The following is a 24605-nucleotide window of genomic DNA, read 5'->3' on the forward strand; positions in this document are numbered from 1 at the left end:
TCTCAAGCTGTATTTGATCATGATTTCAATTTCATTTCTCTATACTTTCACTTTCCATTTTCAAAATACAAATTAATTTCTTCTGAAATAATCGTGATCATTTTTTTTTTCATAATCAAGCAGCCCTACTTTTCAATATTTACTTCCCCTCCCCATTTCCTCCTGTTTTTTGACCAATTCCTTTCAATGGCCATTCATTATACGCCGATTTTTGCTATTTGCGGGACAACCTGCCTCCCCTGTTAATAGCGTACGCTCCCTGTGCATTTGATGTAAAGTGAAAGTTGCCGGAAATAACAAAGAAAATGAAAATTCTACTTAAGTACAGCAACCAATTATTTGTACTCTGGAACATTACAAGATGGGTTCAGAGAGAATTTTGAATTTTTTCAAATTAAGGAAATCAGTGACCAATTGAAGCAAAGTTTACCTTAGATTAGATTAATGTTGAGGTCTGCTGAGCAATTGTGATGTGAAATGGCACAATTGCTCTATTTGTACGAGTAAACTGAGTCACGCGCTTGGTCACGGAACAAAATACGCCTGCAAGCCAAGGTATCATTGTATATTTCATCGTGCCATGTAAAGAGTTCCATCCATCAACTTGTCTCGCTTTAAGCAGTTCTCACAATCATCAGACGTGTTTTACTCATTTCTTTTGAACTGAATGGCCAACACATCTATAAATGCTTCCATGAGTCATTAAAATGAGTTATTGCACACGTGAATGTACTGCTGCTGTGGACATAAGATTGAACGCTGAGATGCTATTGGATGAATAACTTTTGGGAGAAATCAGTTGCGTGCTGAGATTTGGAGCTTGTTGGATGTGAATCAGTGCAGAACATGGTGGACAGAGGTCGCAGATAGACTTCCAATTAAGTCTTCCGCCTCATCGCCCGGGGAGACCCGGACTTCTTCTTAATTCTTTTGGGAGCTTACTGAGTGGTTGGCAAGGGGTTGTGAGGGGACTGCATGCTCACAAATACAACTCCATAGGTTCACCACACCCTCGGGGACTTTGCCAATTAGGGCCGTAACCCGGTGTGGACTGAGCCCACCATCAAGTGTACCTCATCAATTTACAGTTATTTTTGGGCAACATCCACGTAGAAATTTCGGGGCAGGTGTTTTGGAAAACCTGATAACAAGACTGCTGCCCTGTTTTACATCCCAAGCTTATTACAGGGTGTTTTGTTGATGAAGTGCATCCAAAATGTGGATTTTCTTGAAAAATCTCCTTTTAAAAAAACAACAACAACACACTGTAACTATGGCGACCCAGCACCAACCACTCTTACATGATCAGCGTCATTCCCCGGACATGCCACATTGTAGCATGACGGGTCCAAATGAGGCGACTTTCTGGGTGACAGTCATTGGGCGAAACAGCCCCATGGAGGATGTACCACATTTCCAAGTTGCAGCGTGGCACGGAATGGAAATGTTTTCCGTGCTGCGTAACAGACTGCATCGCTGCATGTCAGTCTTGACTGTGTTTGTGTTTGTTTGTGTCAGCGTGAGCACATTAGAGCCTCTCTGTGTGATTGCTCCGCTTTCATTTGTCACTACTACGAACAGCAGGGGGATATCGCGAAAGCTCTTCACAAGAAATATTCAGATGCCGGGAATTTTCCTGCGGATAATTACCGTATGCTCCAAAGTTGTGCAACTTACACGTTTAAGAACTCATTTTTGAATTGGAAAACAGTCTAAAAAGAATGGCATAGATGATGCAAACCATTAAAATGTATACTATAAAAGTGTCTTTTTAAAGGTCACATGCTGCATTTAGATAAAAATACAAACTTTTTTATAATCCTTTATCTGGTATTCAAGATCATTTTTGCTGGACATGACCAGGATGCTCTTTTTAAATCTATTTGTGTTGTTCAGATATTCATGTGATTTAGAGCAGGCAATTTTCTCATTAATATTGAAAAAATATCCATGCATCTATCCATTTTTTGTTCCACTTCTCCGTGGGCGTGCCGGAGCCAATCACAGCTGTCTTCGGGGCAGTAGGCGGGGCACACGCTGGACTGGTTGCCAGCCAATCACAAGGCATAAAATCTAGTCAATATGTAAATAAACTTTGCTTCAATTGGGGTCACTGTTCTCCTTAATTTGATATGTAAAACAGCTTTCTTCTGATTGGTCGTTGCCGACATTTTGTGCCTAGCGCATCACTTTATTGTGTTGACTAGTACAAAACTGAGGCGCGTTGTCGCACATAGACGGCAAAGTTAGACCATGTCACGGACACATATTGACCTTTGTTTTAAGAATAACACCGTGGAAGAATTTGGATTTTGCTGACATGGGGCTTTAAACGTGTTTCATAGTAGTACAAGAAATGAATTAGCGATCTTTTGATGTTTTGCCAATACAACTAAATACAGCCACTTAGATGTTTTTTAGTTTTTTTCCTGTTAAGGTAGACTCAGATGACAGCACGAATACTTGCTCATTTTTTTTGTCTGTAACGTAAGCAGATTTCTGCCATTTTTCACGTTGCTGCACAAATCATCCATCCATCCTTCAATTATCTGTACCGCCTCTCCTCACTAGAGCCACGGGGGTGCTGGAGCCTATCCCGGTAGACGTGAGACACCCTGAACTGGTTGCCAACCAATTGCAGGGCACACAAAGACGAGCAACCATCCGCGCTCACACTCATACCTAAGGGCAATTTAGAGTGTCCAATCAACCTGCCATGCATATTTCAGTGCAATGGAGTCAAATGTTCATCACCAATAAGGCTGCTCAGGATCAGATTTAGCTTTGCAAAATGACGAAATGATGTTTTCACAAAGGATTGGTAGAATTTGATGATTCGATGTAGACACATGGACAAAGACTGCAGCTGCTGCCTCTCCTAAACTTGACAGGAAACACAGCTTTCAGACCATGAAGGTGCATGTGAGGGGACGAGCTAGACGGTGACATTTATTTCCTAACCATCCATCACACCGGTGCCTCGGTCTGTTTCTTCATTTGCCTCTGTCAAAGGAAATCTTTTTTTCACCACTTAAATGCTTGAGCACTTGGAGCGTCTGCAGCGTTCGATCTGTCAACGATAATATTTGCTTGTCACGACAAGAGATGCCACAAGAAGTCGGGTTGCGCACTTTAGAATAACTTTATTTACAGCTGATGCTTTTCACAGCAAAATATGCTAAAGAAGTATTAACTTTTTTTTTTTTAATGCTCCAAAACTCAGAGCTAAAATTCACTTTGTGCCATCACATTTGGACTGCGCCCAACACAAAAGACTGAGACGTGAGCGACTTATATTCTGAAAGCACGACAGTATTATTGCCAACGTCTCCCAAAAAATCCTGTGATGTCACATGAAAGTCAACTATTTATGTGTAACATTCTCAACTATGAAAAAAAAAACACTGCAGGCTAATATTTAAGAAGGAGGACAAAATGTGAATTCTGTCTGCCGGATGAAAGTAGGACAAGCAAGTATTCACCATTGAATGCGCTGCAGACGAGAGAGGCATTAAGATCTAACTTATGACTTATTTATGTAAGTACTGTGCAGTTTGCATGTGTTCATATTTGCATGTTTTTGTGTAAAACTGGCAAAATGGTAGCATGGAACAAGTCGGCCGACCCAAATTCACCAATAACGGGCCAAGAACTGAACAGAAACGAAGGAACTAAATGCACACGGATTTCATTCAAGAACGACGGCTGGGCAGGCCATAAAGGAAGGGCGGGATTGGATTAAAAAACAAAACACGATTGATAGCTGGCACTAGCAGTGAAATATAGGCAACCGATAAAAGCAGACAGACAGAACACAATGGAATTATTGATGAACGTGGCACGCACACCGACACAGGAATGCAATAAACAACAACACGGAATCTAGAAAATTAATAATTAAACAAAGTGTACCACTAATCAAACTATCTTAAGCGAGAAGTCAAATGCAGATAGCAGGTCAGACGCAATATGCTCAGTCTTACTAACTGTTTCACAGCGCTCAGGCACGCCCTCAACCTTAAGCGAGACACATGCAGCCGCATTTGATGTGGCAAAATGAAGCGATTTGTGAAGATGCCTCATTCACTTGGTCCTTGGTGATGTATCATCAAGCCGAAACTCATTGGATTAATCGCGAATCATTGCTTTTGACTAATTCATTCTAACTCAATTTTACGAATATTTGCCAATTTTAGAGCTAATGAGATCCACATCCAATATGACGGATGCGCTGACATCACTTTGAACAGGACACCCAGTTCAATGGGTGTCTGCAGCAACTAAAAAGAAAAAGAAAAGAAAAGAAAATCAAACTTCATTTTTGATGTCCAAAGGGTTTCATCCCCCGTGGTTTCGGTTCAAATAGGTCTTTAGTTGCCCACCCCAATATGTCCGAATTTGACATACAATTTTTGTATTTTAGAAAATATATATATATTTTTTTTTAAACATGGAGTAAGAGGGTTGTTTTGTTTAGTTTTTTTTTAAATCATGGATTACGAGGTTTTGATGCTGATTCTGACCAGGCCTGGCAGTTGGTCTCTGATAAAATTAGAAGGTTGCTCCTGAAATGAAGTCCGATTAGCAAAAGCACGACTCAAAGAAAAAGAAAACAAAATATTATTTCAAGCCTTGCAGAGATCTTTGCCATTTCAGCTTTGTCCTTACAGTAAACGCTTCTTTTCACATGGCCGCTTGAGTAGATTGCTGCAAAAAGTAATTAGTGATTGCGCTCAGTTTACCGAGGCCTAGGAAGTATTGAAAGGATGAAGAAATCCCTTTATTAGTCCCTCCGATTGGAAAATTCAATTTTATGCAAGATAAATGGTGTACAGAAATTGTTTGGATTGCTCGCAAATTGTTTTTGGTTGCTGATATTTTGGGGAAGTGAATACAGAGAAGTAGAGTATGTGAGCATGTACGTGCATACGTGTGTGCATGTGTGTGTTTATACCCTCTTCATGACTGCAGTGCAATCTGATTGCCTCGGGGTACATCCATTAAATGTGCTGCAAAAATCACAATAGCAGAGAACAGTTGAGCTCTACACGGTGTGAGTATGTGTTCCACTAAATGAAAAAATGTCTTTAAATAGCTGCCTTCAACATTTATTTGAGCTTTCTTTCACAAAAAAAAATGCAAAGTGAATTTAAAAAAATAAATAAAAAAGAGAGAGCGTTGCCATTAAGGTGTGCTCTTGAATTAAATTGTCCATCCTGCCATCTTGTAATGATAAGCGCTGTCTAACACAGTAGAAATGAGGAATAAACAATCCACAAATGAGGAAAGTTGAAGCAACATAAAGCTGAATTAGCTCGAAACTGAAGCCAGGATGCATAGTAATCCAATATGCAGTGGAGCATGTGAAATGAAAATGTTATTGCCAAAATGGGGCGCTTTTTTTTTTTTTTGTTTATTTGTGGTTTTGAAAAGTTGCAAGTGCAGACGCCACATATTAAAACCATCCCTATTCACAAAGGGATGCTTAAATGCACGGAGACACACGTCAACATTGCCCAAATTTCTATTTCAGGATAGCTACATGAGATATGCAGCATTTTCAAGCGGGGCCCATATTGAACATAACCGAACATATCCGACATACTGTCGTGACAGAAACTCATCCCATGAAATAGAAAACTAACACCTCGATATCATCATCTGTACAAAGGTGTTGAAGGGCACAGGTAAGATTCAGTACGAGATATTGTTGGTTAGTTCAAAAGTTGTTTCGGTGACATAAAAAAAAAGTACATGTACAGAAGACAGCAAGATACATACTTAACTCATTCACTACCAGCCAAGTTAAAAAAAAAAAAAAAGGGATCTTAGACGTCTTTAGTCGTCAATGGCAGTAAATGAGTTAATGGAAAAAAAAAACATTAAAGTGACATTTTGCTGAGCTTAACATTGGCACTTATAAAATCGTTTTGCATGTAAAAATGACATCAGCAATAAAAGCCCCCCCCCCCTAAAGACTCTGTAGTGATTTAAGATTTTTTTTTCTGATGAAATATTCACGCCCCCTTTTGGAGCTCGGCTTTTTTTTTTTTTTTTTCGGGTTTCAGTGTCTACGTCACAGCAGGGAGGCAAACGAGGTAATACTGCTCAAATTGTCAGTTCCGTTGTCTAAAACAACGACCGATCGCCACCAAAATGCAAATCCATGTAACCTCTCCTATAAATAAATAAATAAATCATTGAGAAAAGTTTGCTTGAAAAATCAAGGAAATTTTTGTTGACCAGTGTTAATGGCACTTTTCCTACTTACATTTTCTAACCCTTAATACAGACATCGTAGCTAAATGTCATCCCAATTAAAAATGCTATATGAATACTAATACATTAGAATGAAATTCAATTAATAATAGAGGGCAGGGTTCAAATCCACACCTTCCTTTGTGGAGTGTGCATGTTCTCCCCATGCCTGCGTGGGTTTTCTCCGGGTATTCCGGTTTCCTCAAGCATTCCATAAACATGCATGGTAGCTTAATTGAACACTCCAAATTGTCTGTTGGTTTGATTGTGAGCGTGGATGATTGTTTGTCTATGTGTACCCTGCGATTGGCTGGCACCCAGTCCAAGGTGTACCCCGCCTACTGCTCCGAGATGGATGGGATAGGCTCCAGCACCCCGCGACCCTAGTGAGGAGAAGCGGATCAGATAATGGTTGGATGGATTAATAATAATAGACATGTGATACAGGCTGTAGTTATAGAGTCTGGTTCTGTCACAGACTAACGTACTGAAGAGCAGACACAGAGAACAAAGAGAAGTAATTTAATTCCAGCAGTAAACACAATAAGTACATAAAGATTGTCTCTGTGGCTCGTTTGGCTCTGGCAGTTTTCCAATAGTGTACTGTTTAGTCGATGCACTGAGTCCATTTTAGCTTGCCAGGTAGATGGCCAAAGATCATACTTAATTGTAACACGGTAGCAGTCATGGTTCATCCTTTTTGGCTTTTCTCCGGGTCTTCCTGATTCCTCCCACATTCCCAAAGCATGCATGTGAGGTTCATTGAACACTCTAAATTGCTCATGGATGTGAATGTGAGTGTGATTGGCTTGCGACCAGTTTTGGGGTATATCCCGCCTGTCTGTCAAAGGCAGCTGGCAGCCCTCGTGAAAAATCAATCAGTACCGATACTATAGCTCTACTTCAAATAGATCTAGCCGCTACATTTTTAATTAATTCATCAATGGGAGCTCAGAAGCATTCTTTTGGCTTGTTTTTCTTTTCAATCCGGTTCGGAAAAAATAACCGAAGCTTCATATTTTATATTTAGCCTTGACATCAAATTTCCCTCATCCAATACATGTTTTATAGTGTTTTATCATCAAGACAAAACAAGCTTGTTTGTAAAACACTTCCGAAAGTTGAAATTCAAAACCTCCTGATAGAATAGATAAGTCACACTTTAAATGTGCACTACAACAACCAAAACATTTCTGACGCTTCTATATGTCCACATATGCATTTCATGGATTTATTGAATAAGCCAAACATCATTGCTCACGCTCCACATACTGCGCAAGGCCATCATCTGCTCACACTTGTCATGCTAAATACTCCTGTAACACAGACGAGACCCATTTCACCTCCCTCTGGGACTTTCACGACGTCAATAATCTAGCATGACCACTACTTGTACCTCGTGTAAAACCACATTCGTAAAACAATATTGGTTGCTTGGATTGCGTTACTTAATCTGCATTGTGTTCAAACGTATAAAGTGAATCGAATTTCAGTAAAACTCACATTTGTGCCTTAGATTCTCTGGGGAAGTTGTTGCTATGTCCTTTGTGTGGCTATTTAGATTACTGATCTCTAGCTCAGACCGGTTTGATTCGCTTCACAAATGGGAAAATTAAGTTACAATTCTCATGCAGGATGGCTCATCAAAAATAATAAAGAAATAAAATGTGCGTTGTTTCAATAAAGGTGCATCAAAATAACATTTCTGCCCAACAGATGCATCGTATTAAGAGAGCAGCTGTTCAAAGGCCGCTGATGAGCTGCTGGTGTCTCTAGAGTCCAAAGAACCACTTGATGTGAGATCCTCCAAAAAGCTTGCGGTCATGCATAAAGCTGTATTTTGGCAACTCCTGAGAAAAAATGCTCTCAAGGAGGAAACATTTTCAGTTGGAAATGCATAGAGACTAATTGGCAAACTGTTTGATTGGCTAATAAATGTCGGGCCACTTTGGACAGTCCAGGCGGATGGAGTTCTGTTAGGCTGATGGATGGCCATCACTTCTGGAACAGTCTGACGTTTTATGCGTTATGGATATAACGGCAAAAGCCGCGGCTTGTGCTGGGGTTGGCGAATGCTTTACAGGAAGCACGCGTCAGTTTATGTCGTCTCTGTTTCTGACTGGTTGCCAGCCAACAACCGTTCACACTCACAATCACACCTATGGACAATTTAGAGTGTTCAAACAATCTGCCATGCATGTTTTTAGAATGTGGGAGGAAACCGGAGTACCCGAAGAAAACCCACGCAGGTACGGGGAGAACATGCAAACTCCACACAGGAAGGCCGGAGCCGGAATCGAACCCACGACCTATGTACTGTGAAGCCACCGTGCCACTCCACATACATATTTGTTGATGATAAAAAAAAATAAATCAACCATAATATTAATGTCAATATAGTTTAAAATGTCACTGTAAATTGTATTGACTCCTTTTGAAATTGAAAAAAAAACAAAACAAAACAAAAAAAACACACGCCCATAAATCTGGAACACAGCGTAAAGTTCACCATAATTAGGTGGAGCGGTTGAAAAGAAAATCTTTAAGCTCAAAGCTACTTTTTGAGGTCCAGACAGTGTCCCTCATTTTGCCACAGAACAGTGTCTGCAGTCCTGCCATGAAGCGCACTGCCATTTTCTGATCCTTTCGCTGACAGGAAAGCATCCGCCTCTTAATTTGTTCTATTTTTCCCATTATTATATTGGATCACTGGCTATTTGTGCCTTTCTGCTATTGTTTTGTTTCTCTTCATTTACACTCATTATTTCCCTGTTGCAATATTATTCAGTTGTCATTCATCATGTGAATGGTGCAATGATTAACATTTACTGTGTTCTGAAGAGCGTTTTGATGAGATGACAAAGGTTGTGTCATCAGCTTTTGTCGGATGAAAAAAAAAGAACTGATGGACTATTTGATATACTTATCATATCACGGCTCATTTGAGACTGGAAGTAGACTGCGATGGTAAAGGATACTTTCACAACTGTAGTTTGCTTTCTTTGGTCCAATCGCCTACCAAGCTCATTTTGAAAGTGCCTGCCAAGATTGTATCATCTCTTTCCAGATTAGGTTCCTGTAACTCTGTGAAAAGGGAATTTTTGCCCAAATATAACACCCAAGAGAAAGATATCGGAAGAAAATGCACACATTTAATGTCATTTTTTTGTACTTGAGCGAAGATAATACAAAGGTTATGGTCCTGCTAAAAGGATTTGATTAGAAATTAAAATTCATCACTGATTGATCCTGGCACAGCTTAAGTGGCACATTAATCAAATGAAAACTCCAACCAAGAAACATTGAATATACAATAGACTAGTTAAAGATGAGCTCAGAGATTGGAAAATCAGTGGAGCCCAAAAGAAAAAGTAAAGAAAAATGTATCAATCAATGATTTAGAAAACAAAAATGACAAACAGAAGCAACACACAAGAATACAGCGAGAGGATTATATTTACGTCTGGTTTTTTTTCATGCGTCAAAAAAGCTATTTAATGTTCATTGCTCACTGCCTTGCTCAGGGGCACCTCAACATGATGAAGAACAGGAAGAAACTAAACAAAAAAACTAGGAAACCGTTTCTAAGTAAAGCAACTCTCCATAGAAAAAGTCATCGCACTTGAGAAAACATTTCAACGAATCGCTGACCTCTTCAATGGAACTGTTGTAAGAACACAAACAGCCTCTCACAGTTCGACATTCTATATAATAAGAACTGAAATGTCAACAATTGCAAGGCAAAGAGTCCAAAAAAATAATTTCATCAAATCCCAGAGCTGATGTGACTGTTCCTTATTGACCTATGACAAAAATTGATAGTCGTATCGTGTGTAATTATTGTGAATTTTATTTTTTATTTGACTGACTTTATATTGCTGAATCTTATTATTAAAATTCATTCAACAATAATCAGTCCGATTTTGTTAATGGTTGAAAGGATTATTTCTCAATTATGTTCTGGCTTGTGAAAAGTAAATTTATGTATCGAAAAATGTATGTCCTTTTCAACACCGTTTATCCCGTAACAGGGTCGCGGCAGGGTGCTGGAGCCAATCCCGGCTGACTTTGGACAAACGGGGGACCACACCCTGAAATGGTCGCCAGGCAGTCGCAGGACACACTGACACCGTCACTCAGTGGGAACCGATCCCACGCTGCCCACGCGCAAGGTAAGGGAGTGTCCCACTTCACCATCAGCAAGAAATTTGAAAAAGGTATGTGGAAAAATATTACGCCATATCACTAAAAACATCTCAAAGTTGAGCTACACTTACAACACAATGCAGAAAATTGACAAACTTCCGATTTATGAAGGATTGCCATATTGTTCATTTGCAGTTGTGCGGTCCGCCTTTGCTATATTTGTGGTCGTGCCAGGTTGTGTGGGTCCTAATCACCTCTTTAACCGTACTGATCAACATTCAGGAGATGCCAAAAGATCTGACGTGAAAGCCGCATTTCTTGGGCCAACATTTCAAAAGCATTCACAGTAGACAGGTTCAAAATGACAGCAACATATAATTACAAATTTTAAAAATCCTGTTTGAGACACGGCAAGATGTGACATTCTCCAAAAAAAAATAAAATGTCATTAATCATAGGTCACTTTTCATTTCAAATATCATGAAATGTATATTTCAACACATCACCAGTGTTGCAGTCATAATGTCAGCTGGCCCGTTGGGGGTACAAGTGACACACATTACGGCAAAAAAAAAAAAAAAAAAATGCTCACACCCGAACGGATGCGCAGATTGTAAGACTCCCATTTTGACAATGAACTGTAGAAAAACAATAAACCAAATACAACTCTGCATCATTAAAGATGAAAGCCTTGAAGGAGGTGATTGATTCAACAGGTACACTTTTGAAAATTAGTTTCAATTCTTTTAAATGAAGCTGCCCTATCCTGACATGCAAACTTCATTCCCCCCCCCACATTCATCCAATCATTTTAAATATGCATTTATGAATTGAAATGAGAGGTTTATCAAATGAGAATGAAATCACCGACACAAAATCCCAATGCGCAAAACCATCCGAAGGTGATTTCAATGCTTATCGAACTTTTAAACACAAACGCACAATGGACACAAGCACCCTCCACCAAAAAGTAATGCAACCCAACCAACCCGTGTCGTCCGCGAAATAGAAAGTGTGATACCGCGTCAAAGTCACAGCAGAAGCAAACAAAGAGAAGTGATAGTAAAATCGCATTACATACTGAATCTTGGAGGTTCCCGCTCCATGCTGCTTGCTGCTTAGTTGCAAAAGCAAGTGACATCAAAGAGAGCGAGAGGCAGAGGAAGAATATGCCGCCGAGCTCGCTCGACCTCCCCTCTCCCGTCTCTCTTTTTCCTCCTGTCTGTCTGCGTCTCACTGCCGTGATGATGTTAACCTATTTTTATTCCTTTACCGATGTTTCATCTCTCCCATTCATTACTCTATCTCGGTCCTTTGTCTCCTGTTCTCTCAATTAAGCACACACACACACGCGCACACACACACACACACACCCCTTCCCAATTCCAGCAGCCTTGGTTGCCATGCATACCAGATGTGGGTAAAGTATACTGCATGAATTAAAAGTAGTGCATGTATCGCTGTTATTAATGTGTAAATAATATGTAATAAACATGAAAACCTCGAAAGTAATGCAACAACCATAAGACACTACAGAGTCTTTGTGGTCCAAAACAACACAAAGGTACTTTTTCCATAGGGCTGTATTTTCTTCTTTGTCTTTCTTCTATTTAACCGTATCATTTGTCATTAGTCAGTCTAAATAGCGCAATAATTAACATTTGCATCCCCTTTGTCGTCTCATCAAAGCGTAGCCATCATATTAAATCACGCGTTCTGCTCTGACCAAAATTTGATTGATTTTGCACAGTCCCTTTCAAATGGGGGGGGAATTGAAAGGTGATTCCAGGTGAAAAATATGATGCCGTTCTTCACTGGATTGCTCTTCAATTGAAGATAATTTGGCAGTGAGCCGGGCAATGGCTCATTGCAATTGTGAAAATCTTGCGAGTCACAAATGAAGAAATTGAAGCTCCAAACGGAAACTAAAATGTTTAAAATACGGTATATTCAAAACACACTCCTGACGAGCTTGATGCAGTTGAAAATGAATGTCAAATACTTTGTGGAAATGGATCAGCCTCTTGAACAGATTAGAATGGATGTCGTGGCAGCAGTTTTATCCAAACAAATGCACAAGAATAAATAAGTGAAATGAGTGCTTGGTGTAAAGCAGGGGTGGGCAAACCTTTTGATTGGTGGGCCACAATGGGTTTTAAAATTTGACAGAGGGGCCAGACCAAGAGCAGATGGTTGGAGTGTTTTGGTAACCTCACCTCATCGGAGAAAAAAAAACTACATTTAATTTTAAATGAAAGTGAACAAAAGCATTGCAACAATATATATGTCGCTGAAGAACCACAGTATTTAGAAAATAAACCATTTATAAGGTTTATTCATTTAATTTTTTTCAAATCGGCGGGCCGGATTAAAACATTTAATGGCCCGGTTGTGGCCCCCGGGCCGTAGTTTGGCCACGCCTGGTGTAAAGGATGTTTGCATCGCTTCTCTTGACTCGCCTGAGCGAGACAGACTGGTTATTTTCGCTGGAAAAATTAAACCACGTCGAATAGGTTTTAGGAGAGTTAACTTGTGGAAACGTGATTGTTTATTCAAGATACTAGACTGATGTAGTTTGGTCGGAAATAATCCATGTTGGGGATTTAATCGGGCACGATATATGAATGAAGCCATCTTCATGAAGCTCTATTTACTTTTTATTGCTGAATGAGCAGAGCAGTCAACCTTATGAACTGTTTGAGAAGTTTCCATTCTTTATGTTTTAATTGTGTGTTTTTATAATTAGCGAGATATATCAAAATGAGTCAAGCGTGGCTTTTACACTTCATGGGAATTTAAGGATTGCATACACAAATTAAGCAAATGCACAAAATGTTTTGTCCTGTTGACAATGTCAACATGTTATTGTTTAAGATTGATTCAAAGTGTAGTTGGGGGTCAAATTTGGCTAAGTTTTAATCATTTATTTAATACTACCAAAACATGGACAAACATTGGCTCCGTTTTATTCTGGGGCTGCTTTGCTACATCTGACACAGGGTCAACTGAATCTGTGCAGGATACAATAAAAGACTCAAGACATCTAAAGGTGTGCAAGCGCTGTCAAAACGCTTGGACTATGTGAGCCTCCTCCACAGGAAAACGACTCAAAACACGACGGGAATGGCTCCGAACAAAAACACAACACAACACTGGAATACAAGCATTATTAAGTGGCCTTGTCTGAGAACATTGTCTCTTGAACATCCGCGAAAGGATGTGAACATTTTCTTCTTTTACCGGTCGGGTATCAACAATTACCCACATGCGTCTGTAATTGGAAGATCAGATTCAGTACCCTGCGGGAACACGCAAACCATCATTTAGCCGCTCTTACGACTGTCACATTATATTGTTTTTGCTGGAATTTGCTTCTTTAACAGGCTGTAATGAGATAGTAGCACAGCGTGAATTAGTGTTGAGCTGATAAGTGCACTCATTCACCAGTGAGGAGCGCGCTACTGCTGATAGCTGCAATCATGCTTCAGCACGCTATAGTTCACTTCGAAGGCTTTCTACATTAATGAGCGTTCATTTGGAAGTAGTCAGCATCTCGACTGCATTGCGTCACCTTCTACACAAGCTTGACTGTACAAATATAAACAGGGTGTTTGATAAAATGGCATCGCTGATGTACAAGTGAGGCAAGGTATAATAAGACGGCTTTGAAGTCTTGACATCTTTGTAGGAAACGGGGTGGCGGGGCGGATTATGTAAAGGTTTCCTAATGTGAGAGACACAATCCTCTATCTAGTTGACTGATACAAAGATACTACACTGACTACATAATAGTACTCAATACATCAGAGAGTCCTTTTTAGGCTTCTTAAAATCGGATCAAAATGTGCCACAACAAACCATGTGGCATTGCTCTCTTGTCCAATTGGTGAGCGTAAGAATGAAAACCACAATAAAGCGCTAATAAGGATAAAATGAAGCAAATTGGCCTGTGGAGAAAATCTTGAGTTGGCTTCTTGAATGTAAAAATGTGTGAGTGAGGACCACAGGGCCATGTTCAAGCTCACAGTAACTCTGCTTTCTTGTCGTGTTTCTTTGTCGGTTAGCATTAGCTAACAATGTTTGATTCAAATAGGTTGGACATACTTGAGGCTCGGTGAAGTTCCAGGTATTTGTATTACTTGTGCCACAAACACACAGCGCAGTGTATGAAGTTCAGGCTCCATGAGTAAAAATAATGTTATTGTCGTTATGGTGCTCACTTTCTTCCCCAACAACGTTTTGGGCTCTGCGCTCGTTGCAATACGCAGGCTCCAGCCCTGGTTGTCATGGTAACAAAAGGAGTAGAGTACATTGGTCGGGATTGACAGTTGCTGACTTGCATGAGACAGTAAAGATGACCTCATTTCAGCAAGGCGGTAAGAATGGTGTGCAAGTGTACTATAATTACATTTGGTAAACAAATAAAATAAATAAATAAATAAATAAACAAATAAAAAATAAATAAATAATTTTATGCGCTGATTCAGAATCTGATTTCATAATCATTACAATATAATAACTATAATATAATATAGTATTTCATAATATATATAAATTAAGGGTTCGTTTCAGCAACAGGTGGAATATGTTTCCTGAAATGTCATAACTATAAATTACAATAAATGGTCAAATTTGTATTGCGCAAGCATTTAAAGGTCAATCCTAAAAACAAAAAAATGAAAATATCTCAAAAATATGCTTGGTGAATGTCACCAAAAATATGTATTGTGATGCATAAGCCATCTCAGATTAAAATTTGCTGTTGACCCATTTATTGATCCTTGTAGTATTTTCATGAAAGAATGTCACAAAGGCATTATTAAAACACCTGGGCATTGTTTTCAATTTGTCAAAAAAATGCACTTCAAGCAGATGTCTTGGGTAAATGATCGCCTGTCCACCTCTCATTTGTATTCAGTGAGTCATCTGTCTCATCTGTTTACATTCTACCTGCCACCAGTTTGCTGTGTTCACTCCTGATCAAATTAACCACACCGAGTGGGAAAATTAATTAGAGTTTGAGTAAAACAAAAGTAAAGGGCTCTTTATGAAAACATTATTATAGAAACTCAGACCAATTAGTCGTCATTTTTCTGTGTTTGTGAACACTCCAAAATAAATTGTTGTCCATTACTATTAAAACTGTTGTTATGGCATTCTACATAAATTTTCGAGGGTCACCTTTGTTTATGGGCACGGTGTTATTACGAACACCACCTGAATAAAATCGTATTAATTTAAAAAAAAATGTATTGGCACATCACGTAAAACATGACAGCAAGCCTGTCGGGGGGGTGATTTATCATTTTCAGATAAATTGGCAGGTAAAGTGGCTTCCAACGGGACTTGAGACATACCCTAACTGGCAGTGGGGCGCAGGTGGATGGCCTCACCTTTTTGTGATCAATGAGTCTAAAAAAAAAAAAAAGACAACTTGGCTCTGCGATGTGGTTGATGATGGATAGAGGTTTGTCGGCTTCAGCTTTTTCGAGTTGTTTGTGCTGGCATTTGTGTACACAAACTTTATCCTGGTTGAAATGTATGCTGCTGCCTGGGGCAAATTATTGAAAGCTTTCCAGATTACTTTTAGTTCAATTCAATCAAAAACACGGTGAAAGGATTTCATGATAAACAATGTGCTTGTTTGTGTGTTCCTTGGTTATTAACGACCACTTTAGAGGGCCTGCCTGGTGACAGCAACCAACGCGGATGGTTGCATTCAGAAAGTGTGAGAGAATAACTATTAATAAATGGAGTTATGATTTCCTAATTGGAGGCAGATGGATCCACATAAATGAAATGTGATCTTCATCTCTGTAGGCTGAAACTTCACTGGTCAAATGAGCCCATGAGAAAGCGGGTAGCGCTTAATGAAGCCCATCAAGCGACATTAAGGGTTGACGAAAATGGACAAATGAGCCGTTTCATGCTCACCACCATTTTGCATCAATAACACTTGACCTCGGCGAGCATCAGAGGTGGCTGACACCTGAATTAATGTTGCAAACGAGTCGGTCCAGTGAGCTGAAGAGCTGCGTGGTGATGAACACATGCTGAAAGATGGATGAGATGAAAGGTCTGAAGGGGCATCTGTGAGGCACTTATTCGTATAGTCTGAGTTCTATAGCCATAAAAAATACATGTTGTGAACTCTGTCAACCACAATATATTGGAACTGTTATTTTTCTAACTTGATGTGAATATCATTAAGTATTAGACGACAAGAAGTAATGGACATAAACCAAATCAAATAGGTGTCCCTCTTGTTGCTGACGTACTGTGTCTCTACCTGGTACGGCGGCTGCACGGAGGCAGACAAAGTGAGGTTCCAGAGGACGGTCAAAACAGCGCAGAGGATTATTGGCTGCCCTCTCCCCTCCCAGTCGGACATCTACACCACCCGGCGCCTCAGCAGAGCTCTCAATATCATGAAAGACAAAACTCACCCGAGCTCACACCTGTTCGACCTCTGTTGCCCTCTGGCAGGCGCTACAGGTGCATCAAAACAAAGACTAACAGACTGAAAAACAGTTTCTTCCCGACAGCCATCTTCATTGCTGGACTCTCATACTCAACTACCCTTTTCATGTTCCAACATTATGCATTGTCAGCAAATCAATGCTATGATTCTATATTGCTACTCAGCAGATATTACAGCTTATTTTATTAGGAAACTATTAAATAGCTATTAAGCTTTTATGGTCTCCCGGAGGAACTAAACAGCTTGTTAGTGTAAATTTAAATACCGTTTTTACATAATGCGTTGAGTTCATTTCACTTATATTGTAAATTAGGAGCAGAACTATATACTCCCTATTCAACAAAACCTCACCTTCGGCTACAAACTGGCATTTTGCAATATATTTTAGCAGGCTATTACTTTGGATGACCCATCTCTCCAGTACCACAAAGTAAATGCGAACCATCCATTTCACTGCTGGACTCATGAAGCCTGATGCTCTCATCAGCAGCACAAAAATACTCCACCGCTATCCTGCTCTTTACATGCTGGGGGAAACTACTCCACTGTGATGAATAAGTGGATATTCATGCCATTACGAAAATGGGCCATCTTCATGTTGAGGGGTTTTACGTTGGACATGCGGCGCTCTAGTTGTATTTTTACGAGGAGCAAGGTAATGGTAGGATGAAGATCGGAGAGGAGCGGGACCAAAGGCCTGAGGGGAGTTCTTAAAAAGATTTGCATTTAGCATTAATATCCTGTTGGTTAAAGAGTTGAAATAGCAACAAAATTTCTTGTTCTTTGCCTCGAAGGTGCTCTTCTGTTTAAAATTTCAACCGTCTTCTGTTATGGGGTTAGGGTCGTATTTTATATTTAATCATGAAATTGGAAAATATAAGCATTAGAACAAAGATGTGTTTAATCTTCTTGTTTTAGTAGTTGTTTGTATTTCATCCGCTTTGTGGGCCAATAGAGCTCGGTTAAAATGTGCCTGCGTAAAACAAGTAAACAGGATAAAAATAAAATGTTCTGCAGGGTGTTGCTCCTTTTCTACACGCAGCTGTTCAGTTTTAGTTTTTTTTTTTTTTTTTCTTTCAGTTTTGAGCGCAGCACAAGGCATATTTAATCACATTTCTAGTGAATAACAGTATTTGACAAAGCTAGGCACTTGACCCTTTTTTGCTAGTTGGTCCCTCGCCCTTCAGTCTTGACCCGTCGACCTTCTTCATAAAAATTCTCGGCCCCAACCACGTTACGCCCACCCAAAAAAAAAAGCGCTCGTGTATGATGCCGCCTTGTAAGGGATGCTAACGACAGAGTTTTATTTAAAGATCTTTTTTTGTGTAAGAAGGCATGTGAGACAGCAGTGTGCCTGTATTTCCTTATTCTGACCACACGTAACCCAAACCTTCCACCTGCTACTGGGTCATACCATTACAAGAGCGGTGCAATACCACAATGCGTACAACAATCATTAGCTAGCTAATTTTCTTTTCAAATCCGCTTTCCTTATTATGTGCTTATTATGGTGGTAAGTGTTTCTCTCTCAAACCGAAGTGGGTTAACTGTTTGACTTCCCCTCTGCTCTCTCTGTCGTTGGTATTGCCCCCCCCCCTTTCATAATGGTATGCGCCAGTAGCAGGTGGGAGGCGCAGGTTACGTGACGTCTGAATAAGGAAATACAGGCACGCTTGAATCACACTCCGCTGTCTCACTTCTGTTCACACACAAACAGTTGGCCGTGGCACTTTTGACGCGGTCTGAGGCAGTTTTTGTGATTAACGTTTAGCCACGTCGCGAACACATCACACGCACGAGGTACGATTCTTTTAAATCAAATTAAAAATGCTAAACAGATGTGGAATGAATGAAAGAAAATTCAATCAAAAAGAAACTATTGGGGCACTACAAACCCAAACAAAAACTCACTTTTTTGTTGATGCTAATGTAAGCTCTGGTGTGACTTGAGGTGCTTTGGTGATAAACAAAGTCTTTGTTGCACAATTTGCACAAAAACATGCTCTGTTCACGCTTTAATTCAACATTTCCTTTTCTTTTGTTTTTTTAATTAAACTGCCATCCAGCAGGGCAAACAATGCAGTCTTGCTTCTACCCAGTTGTTGGTGTTCTGGTCGTTTGTATCAGCCGTATCGATGTGCTAGAAATTAGTGCACTAAGAAAAGTTCCATGGAAATAGAGAAAGGCAATTCCATGTTTTTTTTGTGTGTGTGAATATTTAAAATTAACAATAATAACAAGTGCTGTCATAACTGAATGCTGAGCATATCAGACAGTAAAAAGAGAAGTGAAGTGTGTGTAATTTAGACGAGATTTAAAATGTAGTAAGTTCATTGTTTTTTGGGTTGTTTTTTTTTACAGTTCCGCTCTCAGTGAGAATACTGGTTTAAATAAACGATTCCATCAAAACGCCTTGTTGGCTTCAGGGTGGGTTTAACACTTCAGATTAACACTTGCTCCTATTGAACATAGCGAGGTGCAAGTAGAGCAAGGTGAGAGAAGAACATTAAGAGCATTGACTGATTCGCTGGAGTGGCGTGCTGGCATCGAGGCCATCGCCATTTGCGTTACTTTTGAAATGGAAAACTAGATTTGAATTGTGGTTTCACGGGCGCTTGTCAGTGATGTTTCTTTGGATCAGCAAGATCAGACAAAGTGCGTTTTACTCAGGTGTTAGATCAATTTAGTGAAAACTCTATTCAATAACCATTAACCTTGAATCCCTTTGAAGCTGTTTCTCTCCAAGGAAGGACCATTTGAGACCCATATGACACTTTTTAATGACTGAAACAAACATTATATGGCTGTACGTCAACCTTTTGCTGATCTGGATAAGCTGTCAGTGATAACATAAGTTCAACCACAGAACAGTGAACAGGTCACACAAGCATAAAGCCCGAGCTTATCTGCAAAGAGCAGATGGATGTGAATGTGATTCGTAGAGTTATATGTTAACAGTCTCTCGTTTGCGTTTTAATTTGTCGGCTTTCTGATTCTGACACCTGTTCCTGTCATTCCCACTTTCCTCCGCTGCAAACCTTGACATGACAGTCTCAATCAAAACTGAGCATTACTGTGATTACCTACAGGAAATGCCGTCCAATGGACTCGGAGCCTCTCTTCCATTACGGTTCCAATTTGGTGTGCGCGCAACTCAGGTCACGGTTGCATTTGGAACATGATCAAATGTCATCTGCAAAGGCACTGAAACCATTATTTCCCAATTTTGAACATTTTTGAAAAGTCAGATAGCCCACCCATGACGAGAGGGAAAAAAACAACCAATGTCCAACAATTTATTTCATTTCGTTTAGTGTTGATATGTAAAGAGAAGAATATACCTATTAAAAAATTTGCCATGTGAACTTAACAGTTATTTTTTTAAACTTCCAACAAAGTAAGTTCTCAACCAACCCACACGAACAACCTCAAAATGCCCATCGGGATGCATACAATTGTTTTGTACCCTATGACAGAATATTCACAAGGATACAGCCAATAACATCTATTTATAGTCCGGCTATGAACTATAAAAAAAAAAAATGTTGCTGTGATGATGTCTTGCTTCATCTTTTACGACTACACAGCTACTCAAATACGTAAGCTCCGATTAAATGTAGTCCCTTCCATTTCAGTGTCTGTGCATGCTCAACCATCCACACATATGCACACACACCCCATTAGGAATCAGCGTTGTTGTCTCCTGCTACAGCTCTGCTCTCATAAAAGCAATGGTGCAGCTGAGGACAATTTTCTTTCTCTGCTCCACTTGCAGATGCTGCACATCCCATCCCCCCCAGCCATGCACAGACCTCTCCCTCACTTTTTTTTTTTTTTTTACTTGCTGTCTTACTTTCTGCCTCTGCCTTTCTTTCATGTCCGTTTCATATTTCATGGCCAAACCTGCTTTCTTCCCACCCCATCTCTCTTTTAACACCGGTCATCTTTGCGGAAGTAAGTGGCGGGGGGGGGGGGGGACATTTGAAGAACTCAATTTTACAACCTAACATTGTCAGCGGAGAGGAGCTGGACATCTTAAATGAACATACCGCAAAAAGAGTTTTGACAAATCCCCATTTAAAGAGGGCAAGGATGGATAACAGTGTTGATGTTAGGTTACATTTTCGGAGACTGGGCCGAGTTTCTCTAGTGCATTAAGGAAGAAAAAGAAGCGTGACATTTCCTTATACTGATTTGTTACAGCTCTAAGTGAAAGTAATGTAAAATCAAAACATCCTGGGTAACTTGCACTTGTTTTTTTTTATATCACTGAGAAGCTGGAGGTAGCTTGTTCTGATGCACTTTGTTAATCCTAGAATATTAACTCATTCACAACCAGCCATAAAAATAAAAAATGGATCTTTGACTTCTTTAGCCGTCCATGGCAGTATGAGTTAAGAGTTGTTGCGATATCAATGTTATTTTCTTTTCATTTGGGAATCAGTGAAGCTGAGTTGGTTAAAATAAAATAAAAATATATTCTTTATTGAGTTACTTTTGATTAGTGTAGGTTTATTGGCAGAAAAAGACACTGTGACTGCATCAAAATGTGCAAAAATATAGTCGCGGAAACCCCTTTATCGTATCAAATTGTATTATTCAAAAAAGCAATAGAGTGCTTTGTATTGAATTGTGACGCCTTATATCAATACATATCGTATTGTTAAAAAAATAAATAAATAAATAACATCTTTACACTCCTACCCCAGACCGGTCGCAGAAGTTAGTTTTGTTTACTTTTCTACAATAGTTCTAATTTACATTCTATACATGCACAGAAGTTTAGTTGGGTAGGTTTAAACTCACCGCCTAATTAGAACTGCTTTACAAATTATCCAATTAATGCATACATTCCTTCAGAAACTAAAAAATAAAAATCCCTGGAACGTTGGTTGTTGTATGTAGCTTAGATGAGTCTTTTCAAGATGCTCTTTAATATTGCATATGGTCATCATTATCCCTCCCTAAAGCCTCAGTTTAGCACAAAACTCACCATCGCAAGAATCACTCCATATTATGCACATTTTGCAATAGCGCCGTTCTATATTATTCATTAGGCGCTTGCATGCGCCGGCTGGCAGATGGTAGCACTGGAGCCATAGCAAGATGGAAGGCGCCATTGGTGCTAATTGCCTTGGATATCGCTGATAATGAGTGTCAATGTAAGGGGAGTATCCTCAGGAGCAGGAGGGGGTGCGGAAAAATCGAAGCGCAAGTAAATGTGTACGCATGCGTACACACACACACGCACGTGACAATGGTATATTTTAGAGAATCAACATCAGTGTACAAAATATTGGCACTTTTACACAAACTGTTTAGTTGCTGGACTTTATAACAAAAATCTGATACTATCGGAGCAGAATGTTTCTTTCCAATCATTTAATTATGTGCTCAAATATAATTAAGTCACTCTTCTATGTTTTCTAAAGGGCATCACATAATCTGAACCATTTAATAATGATTAGCATGAAATACTTTAGAGACTCAAATGTGATTCTCAATCCAAAAGACACATCCATCCATCATCACCAATCTGGATAGATCAGCCATCAATGCCAGGCAACAGATAAGACTATAAACACCCGTGAAACCCCTGCAGCTTCATGGTCATCATTCATACTTTGTACTTGACAGTACACCTAATTACTATAATGCTTGGGTGTTACTCAACGGGTAAATAAATACAAATAGGTCTTTTTTGTAGATAGTGCCATGGCGCAAATATCTTTGGATCTTGATTTGGCAGGTCTGTCTCCACGAAGCTGGGCGGGCTGGCACGGCAGAACGTGTGTCTTGGAGGTGTGACTGGCAGTGTGACAATTTGGTGGCAAAAAGTCGATCTGCTAATAATCGATCGCTGATACGTGATGCTCAGGCCACATGTAACTGCAAGTCAACACTGGTGCAGTGTAGATAGATAGAGAGAAAGAGAGAGAGAGAGAGTGGATAGTTTTTTGGGGGTAAACACAGAACGCAGCCATTGTTATCCCAGTGTTGATAATTTTTTATAATACCCCATTTACTAACCCACATCGATTCATGCATAGCGGTTAATGTATGTACGATATTTTATGTGTAACTTTTGCTATAGTGGCTTTTAATCAGGTATGTTTTGTAGTCCGTAAATTACGGTAAGTGGATGTGAGTGGGAAATCAGGCAGCTAATAAGCTTGAAATAATGTTTATGAATTATGAAACCTCTGCTTTTAGCCTCTCGTCATGCGCTAACGAGGACGGGGGGCGATTATTTTTATGAATAAAGATGGAGAGGTAACGACAAAAGAGTGCCCCGGTCGCGGACGGAAGACTGACCGACAAAATAAGATGCCCATTGTTCAAGCAAATAAAAATTGACAGACGATTTTTGTTTTTCATTTTGTTCTTTTACCCTCCACAAAGAGGTTTAAAGTAAGGTTTGTATTAAATCATGATTTTTGGCTGACAGTTACACGCTGGGTAAACAGACTACTCCTTGCAAATTGCATTTAAAAACTGTGAATCATCCGTGGTCAAATTAGCAATTTTCGAGCGCCCTGGTTTGTAATCATCAAAGGATTATGGAAATTACTTTTATTCGGCCCAAGACTATAAAGAAAAGTAGAACACGAGAAGAGGAGAACATACACCCAAAGTTCTGTAAAGCAACACTCAAAGTAAGACGACAGCATCACCAGACAACCCGTCAATTATGTCTTAAAATACCCCAAGGATCAAGAAATTCAGTTAAAGAATACGTTCACCCGCCATGGTGAAATTGGCTCATTTTTGGGTTTGGAAAAAAATTACAATTAACCCGGTAAAATAAATATTTGAATTCTGAGTGAAAAAAAATCCTTTTTAGCTTTTGTCAGCAGGCATGTGGTAAAATTTTGACGGAACACAGAATCAGACGGCATTTGTTGGTTTGCTGCTGGTGGAAATTTGAAGTCTGGCTTTACGAGGAGGACTCAAGTATACATCATTGATAGACTGATTATTTTATTTGAAATAAGTAAGCGTCAACCAATTGCTTCTTTTTTTTCAGACTTCAAAATCATGTAAATAAAAAAATATATATATGCTATCCTCACTTTAGATGGCAAAAGGGTTATGAGGCTCCCGAGTTTCTTTCTTTGTGTGTTCCAATTGGTACTTAAGGTTGCCGAGCCCTGACATAGCCAACAACAGCTACAACACGGTAAATATTATTTATATCATAAATTATTGCTGGTAGCGCGCTTATTTGTGCTCACACTGCAGCTCATAGTCCTTCGGCTGCCATGCCAAAGTGTTTCATTTGCTCAGGAACTTCGACCAGCCTAATTGCTTAGTTGGGATTGGCTGAAACTCAATGCTAATGTTAATTAGCTTTGCCGTTTTAAACCGTGGAGCAGAGGCGAATTGCATTGGACATTATTTAGCAGTGAATTTATTTTTACACAGTAGACTGTAAAAATGTTTCCCTTCGTTTTCTCCTGTTTTCCGACTGCTTGTTATGTGTTTGCCCTGCCTGTCATTTCTGCGTCTTGGCTCAGTGGGGTCGAAGACTCTCCTGCTCCTGCTCCTCCTCCTCCTCCTCCTCCTCCTCCTCCTCCTCCTGCTGCTGTCATGCGCTCACCTCCCTGCAGCATAAAAGCCTTCCTTCCATTCAACAACACTTCCTTGTGTTTGGTTTTTGTCATACTTTCTGCTGCCTTCCAACGCACAACTGAGCCAAATCTGTCTCCATTTCTGTGTG

At 39.7% G+C, this 24605-nt stretch overlaps 1 protein-coding gene across 1 annotated transcript in view; it reads left to right on the top strand.

Annotated features, from left to right (window-relative positions):
• The window catches only part of pex10 (peroxisomal biogenesis factor 10), a 75432-nt gene that overhangs the window by 36368 nt on the left and 14459 nt on the right, over nt 1-24605 (top strand). The window contains exon 3 of the mRNA XM_088289610.1: nt 10290-10430. Coding sequence (XP_088145736.1) covers nt 10355-10430 — 76 coding nt within the window. The 5' untranslated portion in view covers nt 10290-10354. The remainder of the gene's footprint in view (nt 1-10289; nt 10431-24605) is intronic.

Source organism: Idiotropiscis lumnitzeri, chromosome 3, assembly GCF_059441095.1.
Source record: "Idiotropiscis lumnitzeri isolate Australia: NSW breed Sydney's pygmy pipehorse chromosome 3, RoL_Ilum_1.0, whole genome shotgun sequence".
NCBI classification, from domain to species: Eukaryota; Metazoa; Chordata; class Actinopteri; order Syngnathiformes; family Syngnathidae; genus Idiotropiscis; species Idiotropiscis lumnitzeri.